This window comes from Portunus trituberculatus, chromosome 35 (genome assembly GCF_017591435.1).
Source record: "Portunus trituberculatus isolate SZX2019 chromosome 35, ASM1759143v1, whole genome shotgun sequence".
Lineage (NCBI taxonomy): Eukaryota > Metazoa > Arthropoda > Malacostraca > Decapoda > Portunidae > Portunus > Portunus trituberculatus.
In genome coordinates, this window is record NC_059289.1 from 19,270,584 (window position 1) to 19,296,709 (window position 26,126).

Sequence of the window (26,126 nt, forward strand, 5' to 3'; positions counted from 1 at the left end):
CATGTATTACCTATTTCAGGCCTGAGAACTTTTCTGTGGCATTGTTAATCTCCTACAAGAACTTAACTATGAGGAAATAGAAGAAATTCGGCGCTTGAGATTACCACGTACAGTACTACGGGATCGCAGTGACCCAATGGTATACCTCACGGAAGAGGAATTCATCCAAAGGTAATTATCCCATTCGTGGTAGTTATATGTTTCTATCTATTTATAATTATATATTGGCATCTTTTTTTGTGGAACATTTCTGAAAGATTAAAAATTTCAACAGGTATCGACTATCAAAGGATTAGTGATGTGACATCAAGCAGAAACTAAAACTAGTGTCTTCACAGCTACAGCAACGTGCACTGAGAAATTTCAGAAATATGATATCAGAACTGGAAAATGAAGGTAAACAATGTGATCAGTTTAACAGTGGTCGCTATACTGAACAGGTACAATACCTCGCCTCAGATTTTGACGGGTTTTCAAGATAGAGCAGCAATGGAACCTGTTGCAACATATATGTATCATACACAGTCTTACCCTTCCTACCCATATTCTTACCTAATACTTATAGGGAGAACTCTACCAGTTTGTGCTATTTCACAATAGTTTATGATCTTTTATTGATAAACTTTCCATCTCTGTTCTTTCAATGTATATTTGTGTGTATAATTTCTAAGTGGAAGATGACATATACAGAGAAATGTACACCTCAATGGGCAATGTAATGTTTTTATGTTTGGTTGTGTTGTGGAGATACAATTAAAATGTACAAGTATAAAATAAAATAACAATACTACACTTCAAGTTATTCTTTATTTTTATTTTCTTCAGTGGTACCTTATGGTAGTGGTTGGTGTATACCAGCTACCCTTTCAAGGGCTGCAGCAATTCTCTCTGCAGCAGATGCCATTCTGTCTGCCGCCGACCCAATTTTATCGGCAGCAGAAGCTACGCTGTCCAGCGTTGTCGCCACTTTTGCAGCAAGGGCCTCAAATGTTGAGGCCAGTTCATCACGAAAGTGTTTCTGCTGCTTGGCACACCTGCCATAAGCAGCATATTTGCTTTCTGCTGCCTTCCTCTTTCGTCCTGTGAAGGACTGGTTTTGGGTGGCAGCTGTGGCACTACTGCTGTGAGCAGAGCAGGTGCCTTTTTTTAGTACAGGATGAGCGGAGGTTCTAGCACCTGGGAGGTCCACATCATTTCCGCATCTATAAGTTCTGCAAAATAGATAAAACATATAAGTTACACATCTTGAAATATTTTCACTAATCCCCACTTCACCCCATGCTCTATTCATACATACATCTTGTGGGGTATACATACATTATACATACATTCATACATTCATATACATTCATACATACATCCTCTCACTCTTGCCATCTCGAACTCTCTCACATTACCTTATCTAACTGACCAGTCTCAGGCAAAAATTTTAATTACTTGTATATTTTGCCTATCTCTTGTATGAAGTGTCCAGGCTTGACATTCATATAGAACAATCTTTTAAAAGCAGGACTATATGGAATGTTGATTAGCTGTGATAATGGGCATACAGTTAGTTATTCATATTTTAAGTAATAGCAATTAACAATACTTTCTTCTCATTGGTTATTGAAAGTACAATTTATTGGTTGCTTTTCAGTTATAACACCCATCGGGCTAAATAAGTGGATACTAAAATATAGGATTTTATGGAAGAAGTGTTATGATGGCTTGAATGCCTTGAGAACATAACAAATTGATAAATTTCCTCGAAGGCAGTTAGTACTGAAGGCATTCAAGCCATCATAACACTTCTTCCATAAAATCCTACATTTTAGTATCCACTTATTTAGCCTGATGGGTGTTATAACTGAGAAAGCTTAACCAATAAATTGTACTTTCAATAACCAATGAGAAGAAAGTATTGTTAATTGCTATTACTTAAAATATGAATAACTGACATACCACAGTCCTCACTCCTGATGATAAGTGGACTGCCAGGGTTGTCCAAGACCAGATCTTGTGCTGGCTGCTGTCCTGCAGCTTCAGGTGTGTCAGCTGTAAACACAAAATTATATATTTATATTATATTATGATATATTAAGTAAAAAGTTTGTTTTACATATTCCACATGCATGGGAAGCCAGTTCTGTGGCTCAATGTACCTCTGTGATGAACAATTGCACGTTCTTGCTAGCAATTATATTTACTTGAAAAACATTGAAACTACACATCTGGTTAGGTTAGGTAAGGTTAACAAAAATGTGTAATTGTTCATCGTCGTGGTATTGGGGCAGGAGTGTCGGTTGTGGGGCTGGTGTGACAAGGGTGTGGGACCATAATGACTTGAAAGCCATGCATGCACTCCTGTTTTTTTAGTTTTTATTTTAAACATGTTAAAAAGTTCATAAAAAATAGGATTTCAACTCACCACATTCCAGTGCTGTGGAATTGAGTCGGGCCAGTACGCATGCTTCTACAAATTCACTATCAAAGATGTCATCAGGTACTGGCAGCCTATTATTAAGGATCAGCTGTACAATCAGCATTACCTCATCAGCTGGTTTTGGTGGGGCTGGTGGTGGCCCACCACCAGTCTGATGGGTTTCCCGGATGTACCTGCTGTGATCCTTCTTCACTCTGTAAAAACACACCCATTAATTAATTATTTTTTACTTTATTTATTTATGTATTTATTTACTTAGTTTTGTTTTTGCAGACACTACTACATTCAAAGCTACATGAATAATCTTACATTATGTTAGGTTATATCATTTAAGTTTGTGTTATGTTAAGCTAAGTTTCTTAGGGTTGAACATATTGAACAATGATGTAATGAATTAGTGAATTTAGTGATATGACACAAAGTTATCCTAACCTAACCTATTAATAGTTTGAGGAAGAAAATGCATCTGAGAAAAATGTCTAACAAAATGTGCACTTCCTAATATCTAACTAGTTTTCTTCTCACACAGTTTTCCTGTTTTGTAAAATAATACTGTTTGCTTTGGTCTGGTTTGGGTTTCTTTAGGTTAGGCCATGATTTGGTTAGATTGAGGTTAGGTAAGTTTGTTAAGTTATATTTGGTCACCTCTCAATATTTTTCTGGTAGATTTACATGTTTTTGACTGATTTATCCTAACAGATTTCGTTGCAAATCTACCTAGTTTTCATGGGAGGAGGGGGTAATACTAGCCACCTTTACCAATAGTAGTAGAAATACAGTAGTAAACTAATTCCTAAATCATAACAATTACATCAAAGCTTCTCATGTTTTCAACCTTAATTTACCAAATGGTGCATGCTTTTCCTCATTTTATACTTACTTATTCTTTAAGTACTCCCAAGTCTTCTTCAGCTGATGAGTATTCTTGGGCTCCGTGGAGAAACATACATTGAAGTTTTTAGTTATTGTCTCCCACGCGGCTTTTCTCTCCAGTATACTAGTGTAGTTTGAAGGTTTCGTGTGTACCACAGGGTGATCTCTAATTTGTCTCACGAGATACAACTTCTGGGCGTAAGAGAGTGGTGTGCCTTTTAGGTCCCTGGTAGCCATGGTGGTGTTGAGCTGCAAGAAGCGTGTACACTCCAGCATGAACTGGTTGAAAATGGCGCTTTGTTTACATCAGCTGATACACAGGCCTGCCAATCTTCTACGAGGAGGGGTACCAACACTTGCGAATCGTCCGCATTTCTATGGGATGCTAGAGTACGAGTATCGTTGTCTATCTAACAACACACGGGTCGGTGCGCCAGCGTTTAAGAAATCAAAACTTAGGTTTCGGGTGCTACCACACCACAGTGGTGTGCTGACCTACGAAACGAATTTTTAGATGTTTAAGAAAGCGGCCGTATAAGACAACCAGCCTATTGCATTTCACCCATTAAAAGAGACTTGATGAAAAAAGAGGTAGACTATCTGCTCTGTCATCACCTTGCAAAACATAGTATATAACCCTGGGCTTCTCCCTGCCTGTTAACATCTAAGCCAGATGGTAGTAGTCGATTTTGCACCGACTACAGGAAATTAAATAAAGTGATGGTGCCAGACTCCTACCCATTGCCCTTTATAGAGGACCTTATAGATAGCATAGGAGTAGCCAAATTTGTAACCACCATAGATTTACTTAAGGGTTACTACCAGATTCCCCTCTCGGACGAGGCCCGAATAATATCCGCCTTCATCATCCCCTTCGGACTATACCAATACACAGTGATGCCCTTCTACTTGTCAAATGCTCCCGCCACCTTCCAGAGGTCTATAAATTACATCACCCAGGACTTGGAGGGAACATCAGCCTATCTGGACGACCTGGTGGTGACTTCGGACGACTGGGTGACACATCTGACCCGTCTCCGGAGGCTGATGGGTCAGTTGCAGGAAGCCGGTCTTACAATCAACCTGGCCAAGTCCACCTTTGGGAAGTCTACGGTGGTCTACCTGGGACATGTGGTGGGGAATGGCAAGGTTCGCCCCAAGAGAGCCAACATAGGGGCCATCCTTGGCTTCCCTGTCCCTACCACCAGGAAAGCTCTCATGAGGTTCTTGGGGATGGCTGGTTTCTACAGACGATTCTGTAGGAACTTCTCCACCCTGGCCGCCCCCCTGACGGACCTTATCAGCACTTCCGTCCCCTTCCACTTGACCCCGACCTGTGACCAAGCCTTCCAACATCTCAAGGCGTTCCTCTCCTCGGAGCCAGTGGTCTGGACGCCAGATCACTCCCGCCCCTTCCATCTACAAGTGGACGCGAGTGGAGTTGGAGTGGGTGCTGTCCTCCTACAAGCGGACCCCACAAGCGGCATCCTCCATCCCATCGCCTATCACTCCACCAATTTGAAGAAACACCAACTCAACTACTCCACCATCGAGAAGGAGGCTCTGGCACTCGTCCTGGCACTCCAACGTTTTGAGTGCTACCTTCATCCTCGCCAAACTACGAAGGTCTTCACCGATCACAACCCTCTGGCCTTCCTTCACACCATGAAGAACCGAAACCAACGCATACTTAGGTGGGCCTTGTTAACTCAACCCTTCAACTTGGAAGTCCACCATATCAAGGGGGTGGATAACATCATCGCTGACGCCTTATCAAGATCTCCCGTCTCACCTCCTTCATGAGTCCATTACGGAGGTCTTAGGGGGAGGAAATGTTACGGCCCGCCCGTAACATACTCCACTACCATCACCTCCTCTGCTTGCTACCTCGTTCGCCACCTCTCCACCTCCCCTTCCACGTCACAGTCTCATGAACCTTCCACGTCACCGTCTCATGAACCTTCCACATCACTGTCTCATGAAGCCCCGCTACTGTCCCGAAGTTGGATTCACATGGCCCCATTTGACTCAAGCGGAAGTGTTAAGCAAGCTCCCTGCTTTCTGGAAGTCAATCGAGGTCAAGGCCTCTACCAGTGAACACAACACCTCTTGGACTACCGTGGGATCCACCTCACCCAGCACTTCACCACTGCGACACCTCATAAGTATCACTTCCCCTCGTCCGTTTTTTCCACATTGCCTCCATATAGGATTAGTATTATTGTTAGGTATTAAGTTGGGTTCTTTATTGTTGTATTTATTTATGTGTTATATATATATATATATATATATATATATATATATATATATATATATATATATATATATATATATATATATATGTGTGTGTGTGTGTGTGTGTGTGTGTGTGTGTGTGTGTGTGTGTGTGTATGTGTGTGTGTGTGTATTTACCTAATTGTATTTACCTAATTGTAACATACGGGAAAGGAGCTATGCTCGTACTGTCCCGTCTCCATATCTACTAATGTCCAGCTTTTTCTTAAAATCATGAATATTCCTTGCGTTGACCACTTCCACGTCTAAACTATTCCATGCTTCCACCCTTCTATGAGGGAAGCTATATTTTTTCACATCTCTCCTATAAGTGGCCATTTTAGTTTTTCCCATGCCCTCTCGACATTCTCTCATTCCACATACACAGATCTTCCCTATCCATTTTTTCCATGCCAATCATCACTCTGTATATTGCTATCAGGTCTCCCTTTCTCTTCTGTTTTCCAGGGTCAGAAGTTGCATTCTGTTCAGTCTGTCTTCATAAGTCAAATCTCTTAAGTCAGGCACCATTTTTGTTGCAGCCCTCTGTACTTTCTCTAGTTTCCTTATGTGTTTCTTTAAGTTCGGAGCCCACTGTATTGTTGCATATTCAAGCCTTGGTCTTATCATTGCAGTAATTATTTTCTTCATCATTTCTTCATCTAAATATACGAACGCCACTCTTATGTTCCTCAATAAGTTCAATACTTCTCCAATTATTTTGTTTATATGTCTCTCTGGCGATAGGTCATTGGTAATTGTCACCCCAAGGTCTTTTTCTTCATGACTGGTTTTATGTCTTCATTTCCTATCTTGTACATACTCCTGATTCTTCTTTCACTCTTGCCAAACTCTAATTTCTTGCATTTTGTCGTGTTGAACTCCATTTGCCATGTACAGCTCCATTTCCATATTCTGTCCAAGTCTTCCTGGAGTAGTTCGCAATCTTTGTCACATCTCACTTTTCTTAACAATTTTGCATCGTCTGCAAATAGGCTCACATAACTGGACACCCCATCCACCATGTCATTTATGTAGACCGCAAACATTACTGGTGCCAACACTGATCCCTGTGGAACTCCACTCTCCACCAAGCCCCATTCTGATGGTCTGTCCTTAATTATTGTTCTCATTTCTCTTCCTACCAAAAGTCTTCCATCCATTTTAGTAAACTGCCATGCACTCCTCCTACCATTTCAAGTTTCCAGATCAGTCTCCGGTGTGGTACCTTATCAAAGGCCTTTTTTAAATCCAGATATATTCCATCAGCCCAACCATCTCTTTCCTGTATTACATCTATCACCCTCGAATAGTAACATATCAGGTTTGTCGTGCATGAACGCCCTTTTCTAAAACCAAATTGACACTCACAAAGTATGTCATTTTTCTCCAAGAAGTCTGTCCATCTATTCTTCACCACCCTCTCACACATCTTAGCTACCACACTTGTAAGTGACACTGGTCTATAGTTCAATGGGTCTCTCTTGTTACCTGATTTATAAATTGGGACAATGTTAGCTCTTTTCCAGTCTTGGGGCACTACACCTTCCCTTAATGAGGCATCAATTACTTCACAAACTTTTTCTGCCAGTTGCTCCCTGCATTCTCTTAAAATCCATCCTGATACCCCATCAGGTCCCACAGCTTTTCTCACTTCTAAACTCCCCATCATATTCTTGATCTCCTCCACAGTTACTTGAAACTCCTTCATAATCCCTTTCTGTTCCATTACCAGTGGTTTGTCAAAAGCAGTCTCCTTTGTGAATACCTTCCGAAAGCATCCATTCATAGCCTCTGCCATTTCCCTGGGATCCTCACTGCAAACTCCATTTACTTCTAAACTTTCAATACTTTCTCTATTTTTGATGTTGTTGTTCACATGTCTGTAAAAAAGCCTTGGTTGGTCTTTACATTTATCAATTATATCCTTTTCTTGTTTCTTTCTTTCTTCTCTTCTAATCAACACATATTCATTTCTTGCTCTTTTGTAACTTTCCCACTGCTTAATCCGTCTTTTCCTTCTCCACCTCTTCCATGCATCCTCTTTTCTTGTTCTAGCCTTTTCACATCTATCGTTAAACCAGTCCTGCTTTCCAACTTCTCTATGTTGTCTTATTGGTACAAATTTTTCTCACCTTCTTTGTATATTTTTATAAATTCCTTCCACTTTTCATTTGCTCCTTAGCACTCTTGAATTTCATCCAATTTGTCTCTTGAAAGAATTTCTTTAGGTTTCCAAAATCTGTCTTGGCATAATTCCATCTTCCCACTTTATATTCTTCATTTCTTCTAGATTTCTCTTCATCTATCACCTTGAACTCCAAAACTGCATGATCACTCTTTGCTAAAGGGCACTCCACCCTCATCTCCTCAATGACCATTGGCTCTGTACTAAAGACCAAGTCCAGTCTTGACGATGCTCCCTCTCCTCCAAACCTAGTATCTTCTTTGACCCACTGAGTTAACACATTTTCCATTGCCAGTGTCAATAGTGTATTTCCCCATGTTGTCTCTGATCCTCCATTGACCAGTCCTCCCAACACACCTCTTTACAATTAAAATCTCCCATCATTATAGTTCGTTCACAGCCACCCAACATTTCTTCCAGACATGTTCCTGTATCTCTTATCATTTCTTCATATTCCTGTACTGACCATGCATTTGTCTTAGGTGGTACGTACACCACTATGTAGTGCCTCTTTTTCCTTCATTAGTTTCTGCTCTGATCTTTAGCACTTCTGCCTTTCCCATACCTTCTTTCACTTGATCCACCTTTATATCTTTTTTAACCAGCAACATCACTCCTCCTCCCATCTTACCTACTCTATTTCTTTTCCAAACATTATATTTCCCTTCTCCAACCATCATCAGGTCTTCTCCCTCTCAGTTTTGTTTCAGTAAGACCCACAATATCTGGGTTCTTATCCCTCAAGTAATCGTTGAGTTCTAAAATCCCGATATCACTCCATTTATGTTGGAATACATTACATTCCGCTCATACGTAAGTTTCTTTAGTCCTTTCTTACTGTACTTTTCTGGGTTATGAACCACTTCCTCAGTCTCATATCCAAGATTCTCCAGAAAAACTCTTTCTTCTCCTCTTCTGTCCTCTCTTCATTTTTTTCAAAGCCTCCTTTCTCAACTCATTTAACATTTCTCTTTCCTTTTCACCGAGATCTCTTCTCAACCAAATCTTCCTTGTTGTTTCCTGCTGGGCTAACCTCCATGACTTCTCCACCAATTCATCTACATCCTTTTGTGACTTAAATTTGATTCTTACTGGCCTCATACCTTCTCCTGTGAACTTTCCAATTCTATGGAAGTCCTCTATTTCTTGTACTAGGTCTTTTCCCTCCTCCTGCACCACATTAATGATATTATTTATCACCTTTTTTATGTTTTTCTCTCTCCATTTTACTCGGTGTCTTATCCTCCTCCACACCAAATATCACCACACATCTCTTTTTGTCTACAGTTTCCCTCACCAATGTCTCATTTGACTTAATAACCTTCACAACTTTCTCAGCAATCTTCTCTTCTATGATCTGTTGATCTATAATTTCAGCAAGGCCCAAAGTTTTCTCCCAGACTCTTTGATTTCCTTTTCCAGACTTGCAACTTTGTAATTTACCTCCTTTCTTTCCACTTCCTAACTTTTTTCCATTCAGCCTGCTTCTCCATCACTTTTCCTAAAGATTCTCCACATTTGTCGCAATTCACTTTAATTAACTTAACTTCCTCTTTCAGTACTGCATTTTCTGTCTTCATTTCAGCGCACTCTTTCAGCACATTGTTATGACTCTTTTTTCCAGTTCGCCATACTTTTCAAATATTTTTCAATTTTTCCTTCTAATTCCAGAATTTTCTTGACATAGACGCTCTTTTCCATTGTACCTTGGAAGCCTGTGAAGTCTAATTTCTCTTCCGAATATGCGGCCGCCATGTTGCGCAGATGTAAACAACTCCCAGCTGATGGTTCCAACGCAGGTTACAGTTAAAATTCACCTTCCCTGGACATTACTTGCTTCTCAACAGTTAACATATGGAGACGGGACAAACATTACATGCTTCTTACCCACCTTAGTTACTCTTAGGCAACGGCAACAGTAGTAGTAAAGATGATTTCTCCGGAGCTCTTTTCTTGGTGTACATTAACGATTTAGATATAGGAATTAGTAGCAAAGTATCAAAGTTTGCAGATGATACTAAGATAGCATGTGCAGTACAGGGTGAAAAGGACAATTACAGAATACAACGAGACCTGGACAGGCTGATAGCATGGGCAGACAGGTGGCAGATGGAGTTTAATTCTGATAAGTGTCAGGTTATGCATTTAGGTAAAGACAACACAAACTTTAACTATGAGATGGAGGGATGTTGGCTAGAGGCAGTAGAGGAAGGAAAGGATTTAGGAGTAGTGATAGACAGGACTATGAAATTTTCAAAGCAATGTTTAGAAGCAAGAAATAGGGCAAATAGGATCCTGGGTTTTATAAATAGAAATGTTATAAAAGTAAGGAAGTGGTGCGTAGCTTATATAATTCCTATGTTAGGCCCCATTTAGAGTATTGCATACGGGCCTGGTCACCCCACTATAGGCAGGATATCAACATGTTAGAAGCAGTTCAGAGAAGAGCAACTAGGATGATACCAGCATTAAAGCGCCTGGAGTATAGAGATAGATTAAAGGAATTAAACATGTTTTCATTTGAGAGGAGATGTATAAGAGGGATATGATAGAGTTATTTAAAATGTTCTCAGATACAAACTACATAGATGTGAGATCTTTCTTTACCTTAGAGGAGGAAATAGGACTAGAAATCATGGCAGGAAGATTAGAAAGCAAGGCTGCAGGTTAGATATAAGAAAATATTTCTTTAGTCATAGAGTGGTAGACTTCTGGAATGCATTGCCAGAGACGGTTGTAAATAGCACTAGTTTGACAATGTTTAAAAACAGATTAGATAAGCACTTAAATTAATTAGATTTATAATTATGTATAGCACTGCATGATAGTTTTTATAAGAAATTTACTATAGTTAAATAAGACATGATCCCCATGTATGGGGACCACAAATTGTAGAGGATTTCGCTGCAGGACTTAGCCCTGTTAATGGCCCAAATATTTAGAATTAGTATATAATGTATTGTGTACTGTAAGTGTATCTTTAAGTACTGATGACGAGGTCGCTGTGCGACTGATACAGGATAACCTAGATGGGCCCTGGTGGCCCTTTGTTATCCTATTATTTATGTTATGTTATGTTATGTTAGCTCAGCGACCGCGTCTTCTGTGTACCGTACCGTACGTGTGTGTGTGTGTGTGTGTGTCAGTTTCATGTGTTTCCTGTTATATCTATGTGTATGTCAGTTTCATGGTTATTCGGTTATTAAATAGCTTTTTAAGTACCCCCTTTGCATATCCTCACCAGTTGAACCTGCAATGTTTTTTTTTTTATTGTTATTGTTCACCGGCTCCCCAATGCCAATCTTACCCGTTTAACCGGTGAACGTAACACATTACATAGCATTATCTTGGGTTTAATTTTTTTAACAGATTTAGTTGTCAACTTTTTAACATTCTCCAGTTTCTGGGCTGCCTCATTTCTCAGGCTCTCATCGGCAAAATTCATCACTATTTTTTTGCCATCATTAGCAAACTTTGTATCATTAATTTGCATTCCATCCAAAGCATGAGAAACTTCATTCTTCAGATTTGCTTCAGAATCCTGAGTTACCCCTACAACAAGCAGGTTCTTTTTCATCCTCCTCTTCCTCTTCACATCCTGCCAAGGCGTGGAATTTTCCGAATCGGCAGACAGCGACTCAGCAACTCCCGCCAAGCCTTCTGTTGCCTCATCGACCTTGATACATATCTCCTACATTCTTGCCATCTTATTATCAACTATTTCCATCATCTTGTCAGCTTCAGCAGTAATACTCTTCAAATCAGACTTAAATCCCTCACCATCATTGATGAATTTCTTCAGAGCCGACACCTCAATGAAGCAAACATCGCACAGATACCTCACGTTGCAGATATTTTCAGATTTAATCCCTGCCAGATTCACACATTTCGTATGAGCCCACCGGCTACACAGACAACATTTAATGAATTTTGCTGGGTCTCCAGAATCAGAGCTACACTTATAACAGGACGAAGGTAATAATGCTGGAATGGCATATTTCTCCGCCATCTTGGAGTCTTCCACTCCTTTTCACTTATTTTCTATCTACCGGCAACACTTTCCATAAATGTTTTTTTTTTTTTCATCACAGGACATTCATACACTACTGTGCTCACTGAGAAGACATTGGGAGCCTTTTTCATGCAATAATATGCGTGAAAAGCGGAGCACCACTACAGAACTAGCAAGTATATGCGCACGCACCTACTGTGTCTACTGATGTAAATGAAAAAAAAAAAAAAAAAAAATATTAACCTAGTGGACTTATGGTTAGGTTAGGTTAGATTAGCCACTACTGTAGCAGGGAGTAGGTTACTTATAAGGGTTAGAAGTCTCACTTTTTTGTTAGGTATCATTTATGCATCTATATATTATATATAGACCAGGATGATTTACATACCATATAAAGTGAAAAAAATATATTAACCTAGTGCACTTTTGGTTAAGTTAGATTAACCAATACTGTAACAGGGAGTAGCAAATTAATGATACAAAGTTTGCTAATGATGGCAAAAAAATAGTGATGAATTTTGCCGATGAGAGCCTGAGAAATGAGGCAGCCCAGAACTAGCAAGTATATGCGCACGCACCTACTGTGTCTACTGATGTAAATGAAAAAAAAAAAAAAAAAAACTATTAACCTAGTGGACTTATGGTTAGGTTAGGTTAGATTAGCCACTACTGTAGCAGGGAGTAGGTTACTTATAAGGGTTAGAAGTCTCACTTTTTTGTTAGGTATCATTTATGCATCTATATATTATATATAGACCAGGATGATTTACATACCATATAAAGTGAAAAAAATATATTAACCTAGTGCACTTTTGGTTAAGTTAGATTAACCAATACTGTAACAGGGAGTAACCTGAGAACCTAACTTAACAACTAATGTAGCAGGGAGTTGGTTACTTATAATGGGCTAGAAGTCTCACTTTGTTGGCTGTTATTTTTTTTTTTTTTCATTTATCTATTGTTGCTTCATGTTTTGTTGCCTTTCCCAGGCTAACCTAACCTAACTTTTATTTTTAGAAATGGAAGACCTATCAGCATAAGTTCTTGGAGACAAGACAGCATTTGCTTGTTCTCCAAGTGAAACATATGGAAGCAAGACTGGAAGAAGCAGAAGAAAGGAAGGAAGGAGCTAGGATTAGGACATGTATAGCAAAAGTAGAAATTGAACAGTTACAAGAAAGGAAGGAAGAGGTTAAAATTAGAACAGAAATAGCAAAAAAAGAACTTGAAAAGCTAAACAATAGTTAAGCCAGATCCCTTGGAATACGATATTGGGTAATTTAAGGAATGAATCAAACTATGAATTACATTTTGTTTTAATTAACAATGAAGATAAAGGTTTTAAAAGAACATACACACTGAACAGCAGCAAAATAAATTTGGCATTCCATGAGGATGATGAAGCATTGCTGTACTCGAGCCCAAGTGCAGACTGCTGTGTTGCACCCTAAATACATACAATAATGATGGTTTCACAGAATGGATGGTGAGAGTAATCAGAATGTAACTGGAAGATGTTTTATGTCCAGTAAGGGAGAAGAATGAATTGTGGAGTGGTGGAAATGGTGAAGTACAGCACACTGAGATAGTTAGGACATTTGGAAAGAATGGATGAGTGAATGTAAAGGTGAGAGGACTGAAAAATGTGAGAATGAAGTACAAGGACAAGTGCAAAAGGAGAGACTTCTGCCATGGCCATCCCCTTGAAGGAGTTCAAAAGAACCGGTGGAAAGGGTGGTGTCTTAATGATGCTTAAAAGAAATCTCAAATTATTTGCTGCTGCTTCACTCTGCCTTCTACATTTCCTTGTCTGTGTGCCAGAACCTCATTAGGGATGTTATTGACATTTATGTTGATGTCCCTTCCCTCTTGTGGCAAAATCAGCCTAGCTTTTACAGCAATATTGTGCAGTACCACACAAGCAACTACAATAGTTTTAGTTGTATCTAAGTTTGTCCTGACTTTTTTGCCTAAGTACCCAAACCTTCTTTTTAATACACCAAATGCCCGTTCAATAGTGTTTCTGGTTTGGGCATGACTATAGTTATAGGCTCTCTCATGGGCATCACCTGGAAATGATACAGGTGTCATTAGATACCTTTTTAAGGCATATCCTGCATCTCCAAGTAGATGATACCTGGGGTTTAAATTAAGCCTACTGTTTTAAAAAATCCGGCTGTCATGGACACTCCCAGGCCAACGGGCAACAACATTGTGAAATTGTAAGTCTGGCCCATACAGCTTGGACATTTAATGAAAAATACCCTTTCCTACACCTAAACATCTCAGGGTTTTCCACAGATGGTCTCAGTATAGAGATGTGTGTGCAGTCAATTGCCCCTACCACACCAGGCATTCCACTGATATCATGGAATTGCTCCACTGTTCGCCGCAGGTCATTGCCAGAAGGAGGTTTTACGTAACGCTGGCTCAAACCAGCGATTGCTCTTGATACAACCTTCAGACATCTGCTGACTGTTCTTTGTGACACATCATGGCAGTCCCCTAAGGTCATTTGGTGGTCTCCCGTTGCCATGCAACGGACTGCAGTCAGGGTCTGCAGTTGTGGCAGAACAGGACAGCCTGTAAAAAAAGGAAACTTATATGGTGACTGCAAATGTACTCTAACGTACAACTTCATGAAAGGAATCAATTGTTTTTACTTTACATTAAATTATAAGTTACATCTGCTAAATACAAAGCATATATGCCATGAAAATTTCGGCAACATCATTGCATACTATTATAAATTAGAAATTATATTACCTCTTGTGTCAGTTGGGGCAGAAAGTTAGTCTGTAATTTCTTCAATGAGATCATACATTGAAGTTCTGTCCAATCGGAAGCAATCCACAAACTCATCACTCATTGCAGTGAACAGGTTCATCGGATCTGAAAATAAACTGTAGTTACGATTTTTATATCAAATAACATTAAACACAAGAACACAAAAAAGTAAAGGAAGCTAGAAGAGGCCGACAGGCCTAAACTAGGCACTCCCTGTATTAAAACATCCTACCTAGTTTTAGCCATCACTCTCGTCCAGGTATAGGATGTCATAACTATCCCCATTGTCCGCCGCCTCATAAACTTTACGGTAAAAACTCAACAGTTTCGTAAGGGAAGACCTCCCCTTCGTGAAGCATTACTAACAAACAGAAAAAGAAACAGAAGATATAGTTTGTCGCCACATTTTACCTTTAACAATCCTGCGACGTTTACGTCCAATAGCTCCCTCAGCATCTGGCTGATCTTCCAGCTCCTCATCCTCCAATTGATCCAAAAATTCCCAGCCATCCCACAACTCCTGATACTCGTCCATGTTCAAAAATATCTGTATGAAGATATATACAAATTATAACACACAAGAAAACACCAGGTATATTTCCATACCCAACCTACCAGACCTAACCAACTAAATGCTGACTGCCCAGGAATCAAACCCCGGCCCATGGATTTGTAGATAGGCATGGAAACTATTACACCCCCTGTAAGGTTTCCTAGCCTAACCAAACCTAACCTAATGTAAAAATTTGTGGAAACTTTTTGCTGAAATTATCCTATCCTAACATAATAACCTGCTAGCGGAAACCCTCCCTACACTATACTAACCTAACAAAACCTAACCTAATGTAAAAATTAATGGAAAATATTTTCAGCAAGGTTAGGATAATTTCAGTAAAAAAATTTCCATGAATTTTTACAGTAGGTTAGGTTAGGTTTGGTTAGGTTAGGATAGTTTGGGGGAGAGGGGTCCAAGGGTGCAACCCCTCCAGCTAGTAGGTTATTATGTTAGGATAATTTCAGCAAAAATTATAGCATGGATATGTTCTCAGTTGCTCCAATAATGGGATGAAAATAACCTTAGTATGGCCCTCACCTGACATGTTTTTTGGGATGGTCTACTCTGAGCACTGAGGGCCACACTCAACCTTTTTACCTGCTCATGTAGGTACACTCTGCTGTTAAACAGATAAAATCTAACAATAGGATAGAGAAATGCATTCAGCTTCTCCAATAATGGGATGAAAATAACCTTAGTATGGCCCTCACCTAGCATGTCTTTTGGGATGGTCTACACTGAGCAATGCGGGCCACACTCGATCTTTTTACCTGCTCATGTAAGTACACTCTGCTATTAAACTAATAAAATCTAACAATAGGATAGAGAAATGTACTCAGCTGCTCCAATAATGGGATGAAAACAGCCTTCGTATGGGCCTCACCTGGCATGTATTTTGGCAGTCTACTCTGAGCAATGAGGGCCACACTCGAACTTTTTACTTGTTCATATATGTAAACTACATCGTTAAACTGTTAAATACTAATATCATGACAAGGAAGTGGGTTCACCTGGTTCAATAATGCGAAGAAAAACACTGAGGAGAATCAGCGTCAGCAAGCGGGGAAGGGGGAAGAGGCGGGCTGCGCTGCTCCTTCGCCGCTCCCCTTCCCCCGCGCGGCAAAGGATTCTCTCACGGCCCAAAATGCTCTATGTTTACGGTTTGTGTGACGAAGGATCCTCATGCCCGGGGAAGGGGGAAGGGAATGTTTATGTTTGTGGCCGTTAATCTTGCTGCCAACATGGTCCCCGTGCCATCTCGGAGCACCAGTGCTCCCCAGTGATGGTCGCCCCTTACCTGAAGAAGCGATCCCCACCCAAGGGTGCGACACAACGGAGTCCATGAGAGACGAAGATGCGTCACCAACAGCAGTCACTTTGCCAGCACCAGCAGCCACAGCAGTGCAGGCAGCACCAGTTCCCACACTCGCTCCACCATCACCACACACACACACACACACACACAGAGAGAGAGAGAGAGAGAGAGAGAGAGAGAGAGAGTGTGTGTTTGTGTGTGTGAGTGACTGAGTGATCGAGAGAGAAAATTAGGTAAGTTAACACTTGCATATCTATCCAGTATATGATACCCGAGTGTTTTCTGAGGCTCCAGTCTGAAGTGGTTAAAGATAATAAAAATATACCAACACATTTCTTTTATTTTTTATTTACTGTATGTGAAGACATTTTACACCCTCTGCCTTCACTTCACTCCAGCCAACTTGTGAGCAATGGCTTTCTTCTTCCTGTCCTCTCTGGTGAATTTTGCCTTTGCTTTCATCTAGTGGAAGAAAAAGAATCATTACAAATACAGTATACAAAACAGTGTGATACATTGTATTAAACTGATTATTGCTGATTATTTGAAAGTTATCTGCTGTTACTTATATTATGAGAATAAAGAGATAAAGAATGCACTCTTAATTGTAAGTTTTTGGGTACAATGTCATGCTCATCTATCAGTGATCCCAAAAATCATTATCAACTTTCTTGTCTTTTCCTTTCTCTCAAATATATTTTTTGGTACTTGATGTGTACCTTCAGTGTTGTCATAATCCTTACAATTCACTACAAAGAACTTGGCACTGGAGAACTCTGCACTTAAGTATCCCTCAATGAGTATTCACAAGGATATGATTTATCTTACCCATACTTTCATCATTGATATACTCATCAATGATAATAACCTCCAAAATAGAGGATTGTATATGGCTGGGCATATTTGTAACTACTCCCTGAGGTGAGCACCACTACTATTTCATTATTTATTTATTTATTTATTTGTGTGTGCAGGAAGTGAACCAGCAGTGATTAAAAAATAAGTTTAGAATAAAAAAAAGGCCCACTGAGGAGCCAGATCTGTACAAAGACAAAAGCATCAGCCAAAGCCAGAGGATAAGTGTCTTGCAACCTTCTTTTTTAAAGAATTCAAGTCATATAGAGGTAGAAATAAAGAAATAAGCAGGAAGCTCCAGAGTTTACCAAAGAAAGAGTTGAATGACTGGGAATACTGGTTGACTCTTGCATTAGAAAAGTGGAAAAAATATAGGTGAGAACAAGAAGAAAGTCTTGCATAGCAAGGCCATAATGCCTACCTAAACTGAGGTCATCTTATAAGCCATCAAATATGGTAAATAGCCACATAGTTTGAGAAATCAAGAGATAGTTATACAGCATAGATAAATTTAGTATGAGAGTAAATTTGTAGTTAATATTGGTTTTGTGTCCTGTAATCTTTATTTTTACATAATATGTATTTATATCCAATGCTTCTATACTAGTAATATGATAAAGAAGCTGCAATAGTTTTTGTGCAGTGTGTATCTTTGGCAATGAATAAAAATAAAAATCACATTAAAACTTGAAAAATATGAACTATATGGCAATTTGCTCTTAATAAGAAATAATAAATAAAAAAAAAATTGCTGCATTTTCATACACATAGCTGAAATTACAACAATTCATAAAAAATTGAAAATGTTACCTTTTTTCCATCTGAAACTTGAGTTAGGTATATATATGTCTACCATAGATTTATTTGATGAAATTGGTGATTGATCATGCTGTGGTTTGTAAGGTGATGATCATTTTGAAGCAAATTTTTAAAAAATTTGGTTAATTAATAGGATGAATAGTATTATGTAATAGAAATCAGAGAAAGAGGTGGACTGTTATGGAGGACTTGACTCCAGACGCACATAATGATAAAATTGTTAGAGGGATAATGAAGCTATTAATGAGGATAAAGATGACCTTTTCATATCTGAATGAAGAAGACCAAGATTGGAATATGCAGCAGTCTTGTGGTCTTCTTATAAAAAGAGAAACATCACAAAACTGAAAAGACTTCAAAGAGCTGTCACAAAGATGATTCCTGAGTTGAGTACAGTAATACTCCGCTTAACGAACATTCGTCTAACGAATTTCCGGTTTAACGTACTATATAAAGTTAGAACAAAAAGTCCGCATAATGTACAACCACATCCGTTTTAGTGAATTTTCTGGGTTTGAATTTGCCAGGTGAATGCAGCAGCTTCGCTGTGATTGGCTGGCTCCCTGCCTCTGTCTCTAGCGCTCCTGGAGCTGGATCCAAGATTCTTTAACAACGTCAGAGTAACCTCCTGCTGCGAAATGGCTTCCATGAGCGCTTGGAGGGACAGTGACAAGGTTGCTATCAGGTTGCTCTGAGGTTGCTGGGAACACCACCTATGGGGGTGGTGTTACTGTCTTATATATGCATTTATGTTCACAAAACAACATTTCTATTAGCTTTTTACAAACCTTGCTCCCAAGAAAGGATTGTTTTGTAATGCATAAAGTGAAATCTTACATGGAATACCAAAAAATAAAGCAGAGATGCGATCGGCCACAGACGAAGCGGAGACCCATGGCGACTCGGCCGCTTCTTCTTCTTCTTCTTCTTGTGACCCTTTTAGCCTGCGTGTTGTCTTTCACCACAATATTAAATTTATGTTTCCACTCCTCTATTGCCTGCTATAATGGATATCATATCTTAGTATTCATATACGCTCATGCCATGAGGATAACCTTGACTCCGTGGCACTGAGTGAGAATGAATTACTAATGAAATACCACGGTATTTCATTAGTAATTCACTATCACTCAGTGCCACGGAGTCGAGGTTACCCTCATGGCATGAGCATATATGAATACTAAGATATGATATCCATTATAGCAGGCAATAGAGGAGTGGAAACAAATTTAATATCTTGGTGAAAGACAACACGCAAGCTAAAAGGGTCACAAGAAGAAGAAGAAGCGGCCGCGTTGCGTGAGTCTCCGCTTCATCTGTGGCCAATCTCATCTCTGCTTTATTTTTTGGTATTCCATGTAAGATTTCACTTTATGCATTACAAAACAATCCTTTCTTGGGGGCAAGGTTTATAAAAAGCTTATAGAAAAATACATAATTTTTTTTTAACCCATGTGGTATGTTGGGGACCAGCCCAGAACGCATCCCCCCTATTTCCATTATTTCCTATGGGAAAATTACGTCTGCTTAACAAATTTCCACTCTACGAACTACTTTGACACCCTCCTATCCTGTTCGTTAAGATAATTGGAAATTCCTACTAGAGGAGAGAGAGAAATTTGATAAATATCTATAGAATGATAGAGAACTTGCACAGAGAAAACTTAATTACTTTAGACACATGGAATACAATGGGACATACCATGAAATTAAAGAAGGAAAATAGTGGAAGATATATTAAGAAGTATAGTAATTGTTCTTCTCATAGAAATGTGAATAAGTGGAATGAGCTTAGTGAGGAAACTGTGAATGCCAAAACTATCAGTGCTTTTAAGAAGAAATTGGATAAGGGATAAGGAGATGGGATACTATGAGATTACTCCTTCCAATAAACCATAACTAGGTAAATATACACACACACTTTCTTACTATTTTCAATAAAAATAACAAGGGATAGCAACAAAGTAGCAGAAACTTTCGTAAACCTTGTGTGGATGATACTTTGCATATGGAAGTTAGCACAAGACTAATAAAGTGAACGTGTAGAATGGTCAAGAACAAGGCGATGCTGGACAAATAGCAGAACAAGCATATGAATGACAAGTTATATTCTATGTGAAAAAGTTGAATGAATTGCAAGTTGTATGATTAGCAAGGTATATATCACTGCATTATTATCAACGGCATCACTGCTACTACTTACTAATAACACCTACAACGCTACTGCTACACTATACTTGTCCAAGAAAGGGAACTCACCTTTTTAAACTTCTTTGTTTCCATCATTTTTTTTCCAGTAAAATTCAGCTGTTTTTTTGAAGTTTTAGTTGAAGTAGGTTTATTCTTCATAAAGCTGAGTCCTTTCTTTCCTCGAGTCTTAAACATTGGTTTTTGGCCTTTCTTTCCCTGCAAATCAATACACATCAATACTCATAATCTTACAATTTTTGTTCATTACCCATGTTCAACAAACACCATTGCATAAAAGCAATGAATCTTTGGAAGAATAGAAAAAAAATGTAAGTTATAGTTGCTTGTTATCTACATCAGAAAAATAAATCAAACTAGGTATTAGGATTCATCTTTAAGAATAGTAAAAGTAGAAGCCCTAAAGAAATATTGAAACTATATATCATACATCTAAATTATATTGTGCAGTCCTGATTCCCATATTACAGAGAATATTGGTCTCAGTAAAGACAATGACTAAAAAGATACATAGGACAGGAAATATTCCTTTTGAAAGATTGAAGTTCTTAATAGAAGACAAACCAAATTTGTGTGTTGGTTGCCAGATTCACCAGATATTACAATATTTCACAGAAAAGGTGGTCACCTAGATATCGTTTATCTTTGGATATTCTACTATCACATACCAATATATCAAAATAACTAAAGTATTTTTAAACACATATCTATGGCATAAATGCCTTAATAGTAGTAAATTTAAGGTAATAACCATGCATTATGTGTGTAACTGCCCATTGGGTAGTCGTAGGACAGTGAGACTCTCACATTGATATGATATCATATATTTCGGTCTGGCAAGAAGCCAGGTGAAATAAATGGGCCCTTCAACAGGTTGTACCCAAATTCCACCCACATTCCTACCAAATGAAAATGGCTGTGAGACAGGTACATGTTAAATTACGTGAGGCGACTAAAATACAATAAAAATACAATCATAGAGTGGTATGCGGGATAAGCATGTCTGAAGGATGATGAATTTACATGATGGGGTCTACTGTGCACTATGCACAGCACGTTAAGGAGATAACGATGTTACTATATTCTTTATGGTAACTTGATGTGGACTGATCTTTGTGGTAGCCTGCCGTGGTCTGCCATCTGGATTCGGCAAGGGGCATGGAATAGTGACCTCACATGCTAACACAGTCCTTGTCTATCCACACGGCAGGACAGTCAGCATTTCCATCATGTAAACATTCCAGTCACTATTGCTTCTCTCTCTCTCTCTCTCTGCCAGGCAGTAACAATGTGTTTTTTTATACCATATCAATCCCTGGGACAAATATTACCTATTGTATTTGATGGCTCATAACTTCATAAGATGCATGAACTCATAAAACATACCCAATTTTGGCAGACATGATAAATGAGCAGATTTAAGCTCTGAATATAGAGTGAAGAATTTCATCTAACATTTGAAGACTCTCACATGCATTTAGATCATTATTGGATCCGAATAATTTGCATTTAAAAACTTAATAAAAACTTTAATATTTGCTAGTAGCCTTGGTACCAATCCTGTTGTGAGATGTCAATATGTACCTGTCATATGGCATTGCCAGCAACTGAGAGTATGAGAGGCTACACCTGACTTTTGATCTCTGAAATTTCTGATTGGGGTAGAGGAAACACAGTATTGTTCAATGATTCAAGAACTCAATTTCTCCATCTATCAACTCAACACAACTTTTCAGACAACTATCGCCTCTTCTTCAATGACCCTTAACTATCATCCTCTTCTTCTACACTGAAAATCCTTAGTCTATCTTTTATTTATAGTCTAATTGGAAACTTCTCTAGATAAAAACTGTTTCTATGAGGTTAGGCATTCTGAATCATCTCCGCCAGTTTTTTTCATCTCCCAACTGCTAACTATGTATAGGAGCCTTATCCTCCCCCACCCATGTATGGGACGGTTCCACTCATACTGCTTCATTACATAGGGTGGAATGAAAAGGTTTTATCTTATCAATTCCTCTCCTCTGACTGACCCTCTTCAGCCCCTTTATCATTGATGCAATGTTGCATCTCTTGCTATCTATTCTTGTTTTCAAGCTAACTATTCTTCTAATCTTGCTAATTGCATGCCTTCCTCTTGCTGTACCCTCAATGTACTGGACTTTCTTCTTTCTCTCATACTTATTCTGTCCACCTCTCTAATGCAATGTCCTTTTTGTTTGATAGTTTTTGTTGCCCTTAGCTAGTTCTTCCCCTCTTAAAAAAAAAATAATAAGTAATAAAAAGAGTACTTGTTCTGATTCTGATTGAAGGTCAATCAGAATCAGCAATAGCACCTCTCTCATGCAGTATTGTTTATGGTTTCATTTTGCATTCTGATCAGCTCTCTTGTTTCTTTGAAGTGCTACATCACATCTGGGGAGGCCTTATAGACCCACTCCTCTCCTTACCTGTTTAGCACATCGCTGCACACGCAGCTGCCGATGCATGAAAATTTTGCCATCCATCTGCAGTGCCATCTCAACAGCATCCTCAGACTGCAAGAAATAATTAAAGATATCAACATTTGTCATCATTATCCCTTCCCCACAAAAGACAAAAGAAGAAAAGAAAAAGAAAAATGCACATAATAATTATGGCTCAATGTAGAAAATTCCTCCTGGGTCTTGGTACATGCCAGAGCCAGACCTGTGTTGTCATTACAGTCACTGGTGCCATAAGGAGTGACGTTGCCAGTCTGCTCCTCGGTATAGGTACTGTGCTAGTTCTCACAAGTCAGTAAGATGTCTGGACAAGATCAAGGAGGGCACCAAAATCCCTCCTTGCTGCTGCAACTGGAGGGGGGGATGATCACAGCACCCACTTCACTCTCTGCACTGTCAAGCCTTGGTTCCATCTCAATGTGCTTCCTTTTAAGCCACCCTTCTCCTCTAACTTCCACAGAGTGTGTGTGTGTGTGTGTGTGTGTGTGTGTGTGTGTGTGTGTGTGTGTGTGTGTGTGTGTGTGTGTGTGTGTGTGTGTGTGTGTGTGTGTGTGTGTGTGTGTGTGTGTGTGTGTGTGTGTGTGTGTGTGTGTGTGTGTGTGTGTGTGTGTGTGTGTGTGTGTGTGTGTGTGTGTGTGTGTGTGTGTGTGTGTGTGTGTGTGTGTGTGTGTGTGTGTGTGTGTGTGTGTGTGTGTGTGTGTGTGTGTGTGTGTGTGTGTGTGACCAACTTCAGGTATAGGATGATAGTGCATGACAAAGTGCAGATGCCACTGCACCCTCTCCAAGGAAGGCTGCCCCTCCAAGCCAGTCAAGGGAGCCACATGACAACCCTGGGGTTCCTGGGGGATGGCACCTGCTTCTGCTGTGGAGGACGTCACCTAAGGCACCGGTGAATGGATGTTGGCCATCCACACGAAAAGGTGTTGCTCCAGCTAGGTATTGAATTAGGTGCCCAATACCTTGCAGGCTACACCTTATGCAGTCTTGCTATACAGTACTGCCCTATTGCAAACTTACCATAAGGCCACCCTCACAGCCAATCTAAGACAGTAATGTGCAGCATGTACAAGTACAGGTTTCCCTTGTTTTACAATTTTGTTACTTTCCTGAAAGTAGAGAGAAAAATGAACAATTGAATAGTGAATTTAAGGTTCAATAGGATTTAATTTAATGTCAAGAGTAAACTAGGCCTAATTTGTATTGATGGATAGAGAAAAATTTTCTGCACCACCTAAGGAGGTAGTGTTATGGGCTTATTATTTTTTTCCAGTTTTCCTCAACAGGTCTATATTCACTGGCAAGAGGAGAAAAATTAGCTTCAGGTAAGTTAGAAGGTGCCATTTGGTGGCGAGTCCGATCATCAATCCACAGCCTTAAGAGTCTCTCCATTTCCTCCATTATTGGCTCCCTCTTCTTCATTAGCATCTTTGCCATTAATGTAGAAGCTGTCTCACCTGCTTCCTTCAAATTTGTTGCTTGTTTGATGATGGTGGAGAAAGTGGAGTAAGACAACTGTACGGTTCCAGCACTTAAATATTTAAAACATTTCTCTAAAATAAGCTTTTCCTTGGTCTTTTATTCAATACACCAACACTATATATTGCAAGCTGCTTGGAAGACATCATGCTTGTATCACTCGTAATACTTTTGGCAAAACATATTGTGAGAATGATGAAAGAATGAGCACAGTTCATGAAATATCACCTGCTGTGCTAGAAACACATGGATATTGGCTCAGCTGAGGCTGGACCGATGTGCCAACTAGCTGCAGCATCCCACTCACATCTCAAACAAAAAATGGACCAAATCATTGCTTGTATCTCAAAAATTTGTATGTGTGGCTGCTCATATCTCAAGATATTACTGTACTATCCTTGTAATTTGCAAATAATTTTTAATGCTGAAATTAATTTCTTCACTTACCTATTTTTCATACAAAAAACTAGTAGTTCCACTGTTTCACTTCCTTCCGTCCACCGAGATTTAAAAAAAATTCCGCCTGGCGCTATGCCTGCCAGCACGGTGCTCGGCGCTGCCGATGGGATCGGCTATGCTGTCCCTCAGTTAATTCTCATGTGTGTTGAAGCAGACTGGGGGAGGAAGGGAGGGCAGTTGTTTTTGTATGAAAAACAGGTAGGTGAAGAAATTAATTTTAGTATTAAACTAGCAGACTCCAACATTCAAGGAGGTGGGAGTCAACACGATGTGGCAGGCGTAGAGGTTGAAATAACTGTCCATTGTGGAGACACTAACCCGTGGTAGAGGTTGACGTGGAGAAAGAGGGTGCTGGAGAATGCAACCAGGTGCATGGGAGTACTCCTTGATCCATGTGTCTCAAGAATTAGAGCCCTAGGTGACCGGTGGTGAGTGCCCTAGGAGCATGCAGATACTCATGACTGGAGGTGTGAGCTGAGAAGAGCGCTCAGTCCCAGCTACTGACCCTCTATCCCCCGGCTGAAGGTGCCAGGACGGTACGAAAGAGCCCCCAAGAAAAGCAACCTTGAGCATACTTCCTAGGGTTGTGCATGACCAGGTGCAGTAGTTAGTCGACTACGTGTTTAGCAGTGACAACTGGACCCAAGGCGAAGATATCCCCCTCCTGTTTTACTATTTCCCGAAGATAATGGTCAAAAAAGACCGATTGCGTCCTCCAACAGGCTGCCCTTAAGATAGTGGGAACAGAGCAGTTCTTCCACATGAGCATAGAGGTAGCAATGCCACGGACCTTAAGCTCACAGCAGGAAGAGTCAGGGAAAGAAGCGTGGGCTGACTTGATGGTATCCCGGAAGAAGATCGCTGCCTTGTTCATGGGCCTGGAAGGACACTTAACAGCAAGGAAGAGGTTTCGGGGTCTTGTAGGCAAAGACATCCTGTGCAGGTAGTGACAAAGTGCCGGAATGGGATATAGTAGTCTCTCCACGTCCTTGGAACCCACTACGGTAGCAAGGCTCTTAATACGGAATTCCCGCAGTTTACTGTGGCCGTCTGTATCCGTCTTGGCAATAAACTCAGGAAGATAAGAGACCAGAAGATCCTGCCCCTGCTAGCTTGTCTTGTGGGAGAGTGCTTGGATCTCTCCTACCCTCTGTGCTGTAGCAAGAGCAAGCAGAAAGAGGGTCTTCCTAGTCAGGTCTCTGGTGGACGAGAGCCGCAGAGGTTCAAAGGGAGCCTTGGTTAAGTAGCGAAGCACTACATCCAAGTTCCAGAAAGGTCTAAGATCCCTGGTAGGCCTCTGTGGCTGGAAAGAGCAGGCTCTGATAAGAAGCCTCAGCACATGGTTGTTGTTAAGGTCCAACCCTGTGATTGCTAGAATCCCATTACGCATGGCCTT

The 26,126-nt window shown here is 39.9% G+C and overlaps 2 protein-coding genes and 1 pseudogene across 4 annotated transcripts in view; all 3 read right to left on the reverse strand.

The window, feature by feature from the left end:
• Positions 1–788: 788 nt before the first annotated feature.
• On the reverse strand, positions 789–3,352 carry LOC123513286. The gene is made up of 4 exons (XM_045270363.1): positions 3,306–3,352; positions 2,411–2,619; positions 1,941–2,037; positions 789–1,211 (listed from the first exon to the last, which is right to left on the reverse strand). Exons 2-4 carry the CDS (start codon positions 2,526–2,528, stop codon positions 833–835), a joined length of 594 nt encoding a protein of 197 aa, XP_045126298.1. The 5' UTR covers positions 2,529–2,619; positions 3,306–3,352; the 3' UTR covers positions 789–832.
• Positions 3,353–13,076: 9,724 nt separating this feature from the next.
• On the reverse strand, positions 13,077–14,766 carry LOC123513287 (annotated as a pseudogene).
• Positions 14,767–16,758: 1,992 nt separating this feature from the next.
• Positions 16,759–26,126, reverse strand: part of LOC123513288 (RNA-binding protein 34-like) — a 95,807-nt gene continuing 86,439 nt past the window's right edge. For all 3 annotated transcript variants that reach the window (XM_045270365.1, XM_045270366.1, XM_045270364.1), the window contains 3 exons: positions 22,763–22,849; positions 20,364–20,510; positions 16,759–16,892 (listed from right to left, as the gene is read on the reverse strand). In XM_045270365.1, the coding sequence (XP_045126300.1) occupies positions 16,815–16,892; positions 20,364–20,510; positions 22,763–22,849 (312 nt within the window). In that variant the 3' untranslated portion in view covers positions 16,759–16,814. The remainder of the gene's footprint in view (positions 16,893–20,363; positions 20,511–22,762; positions 22,850–26,126) is intronic.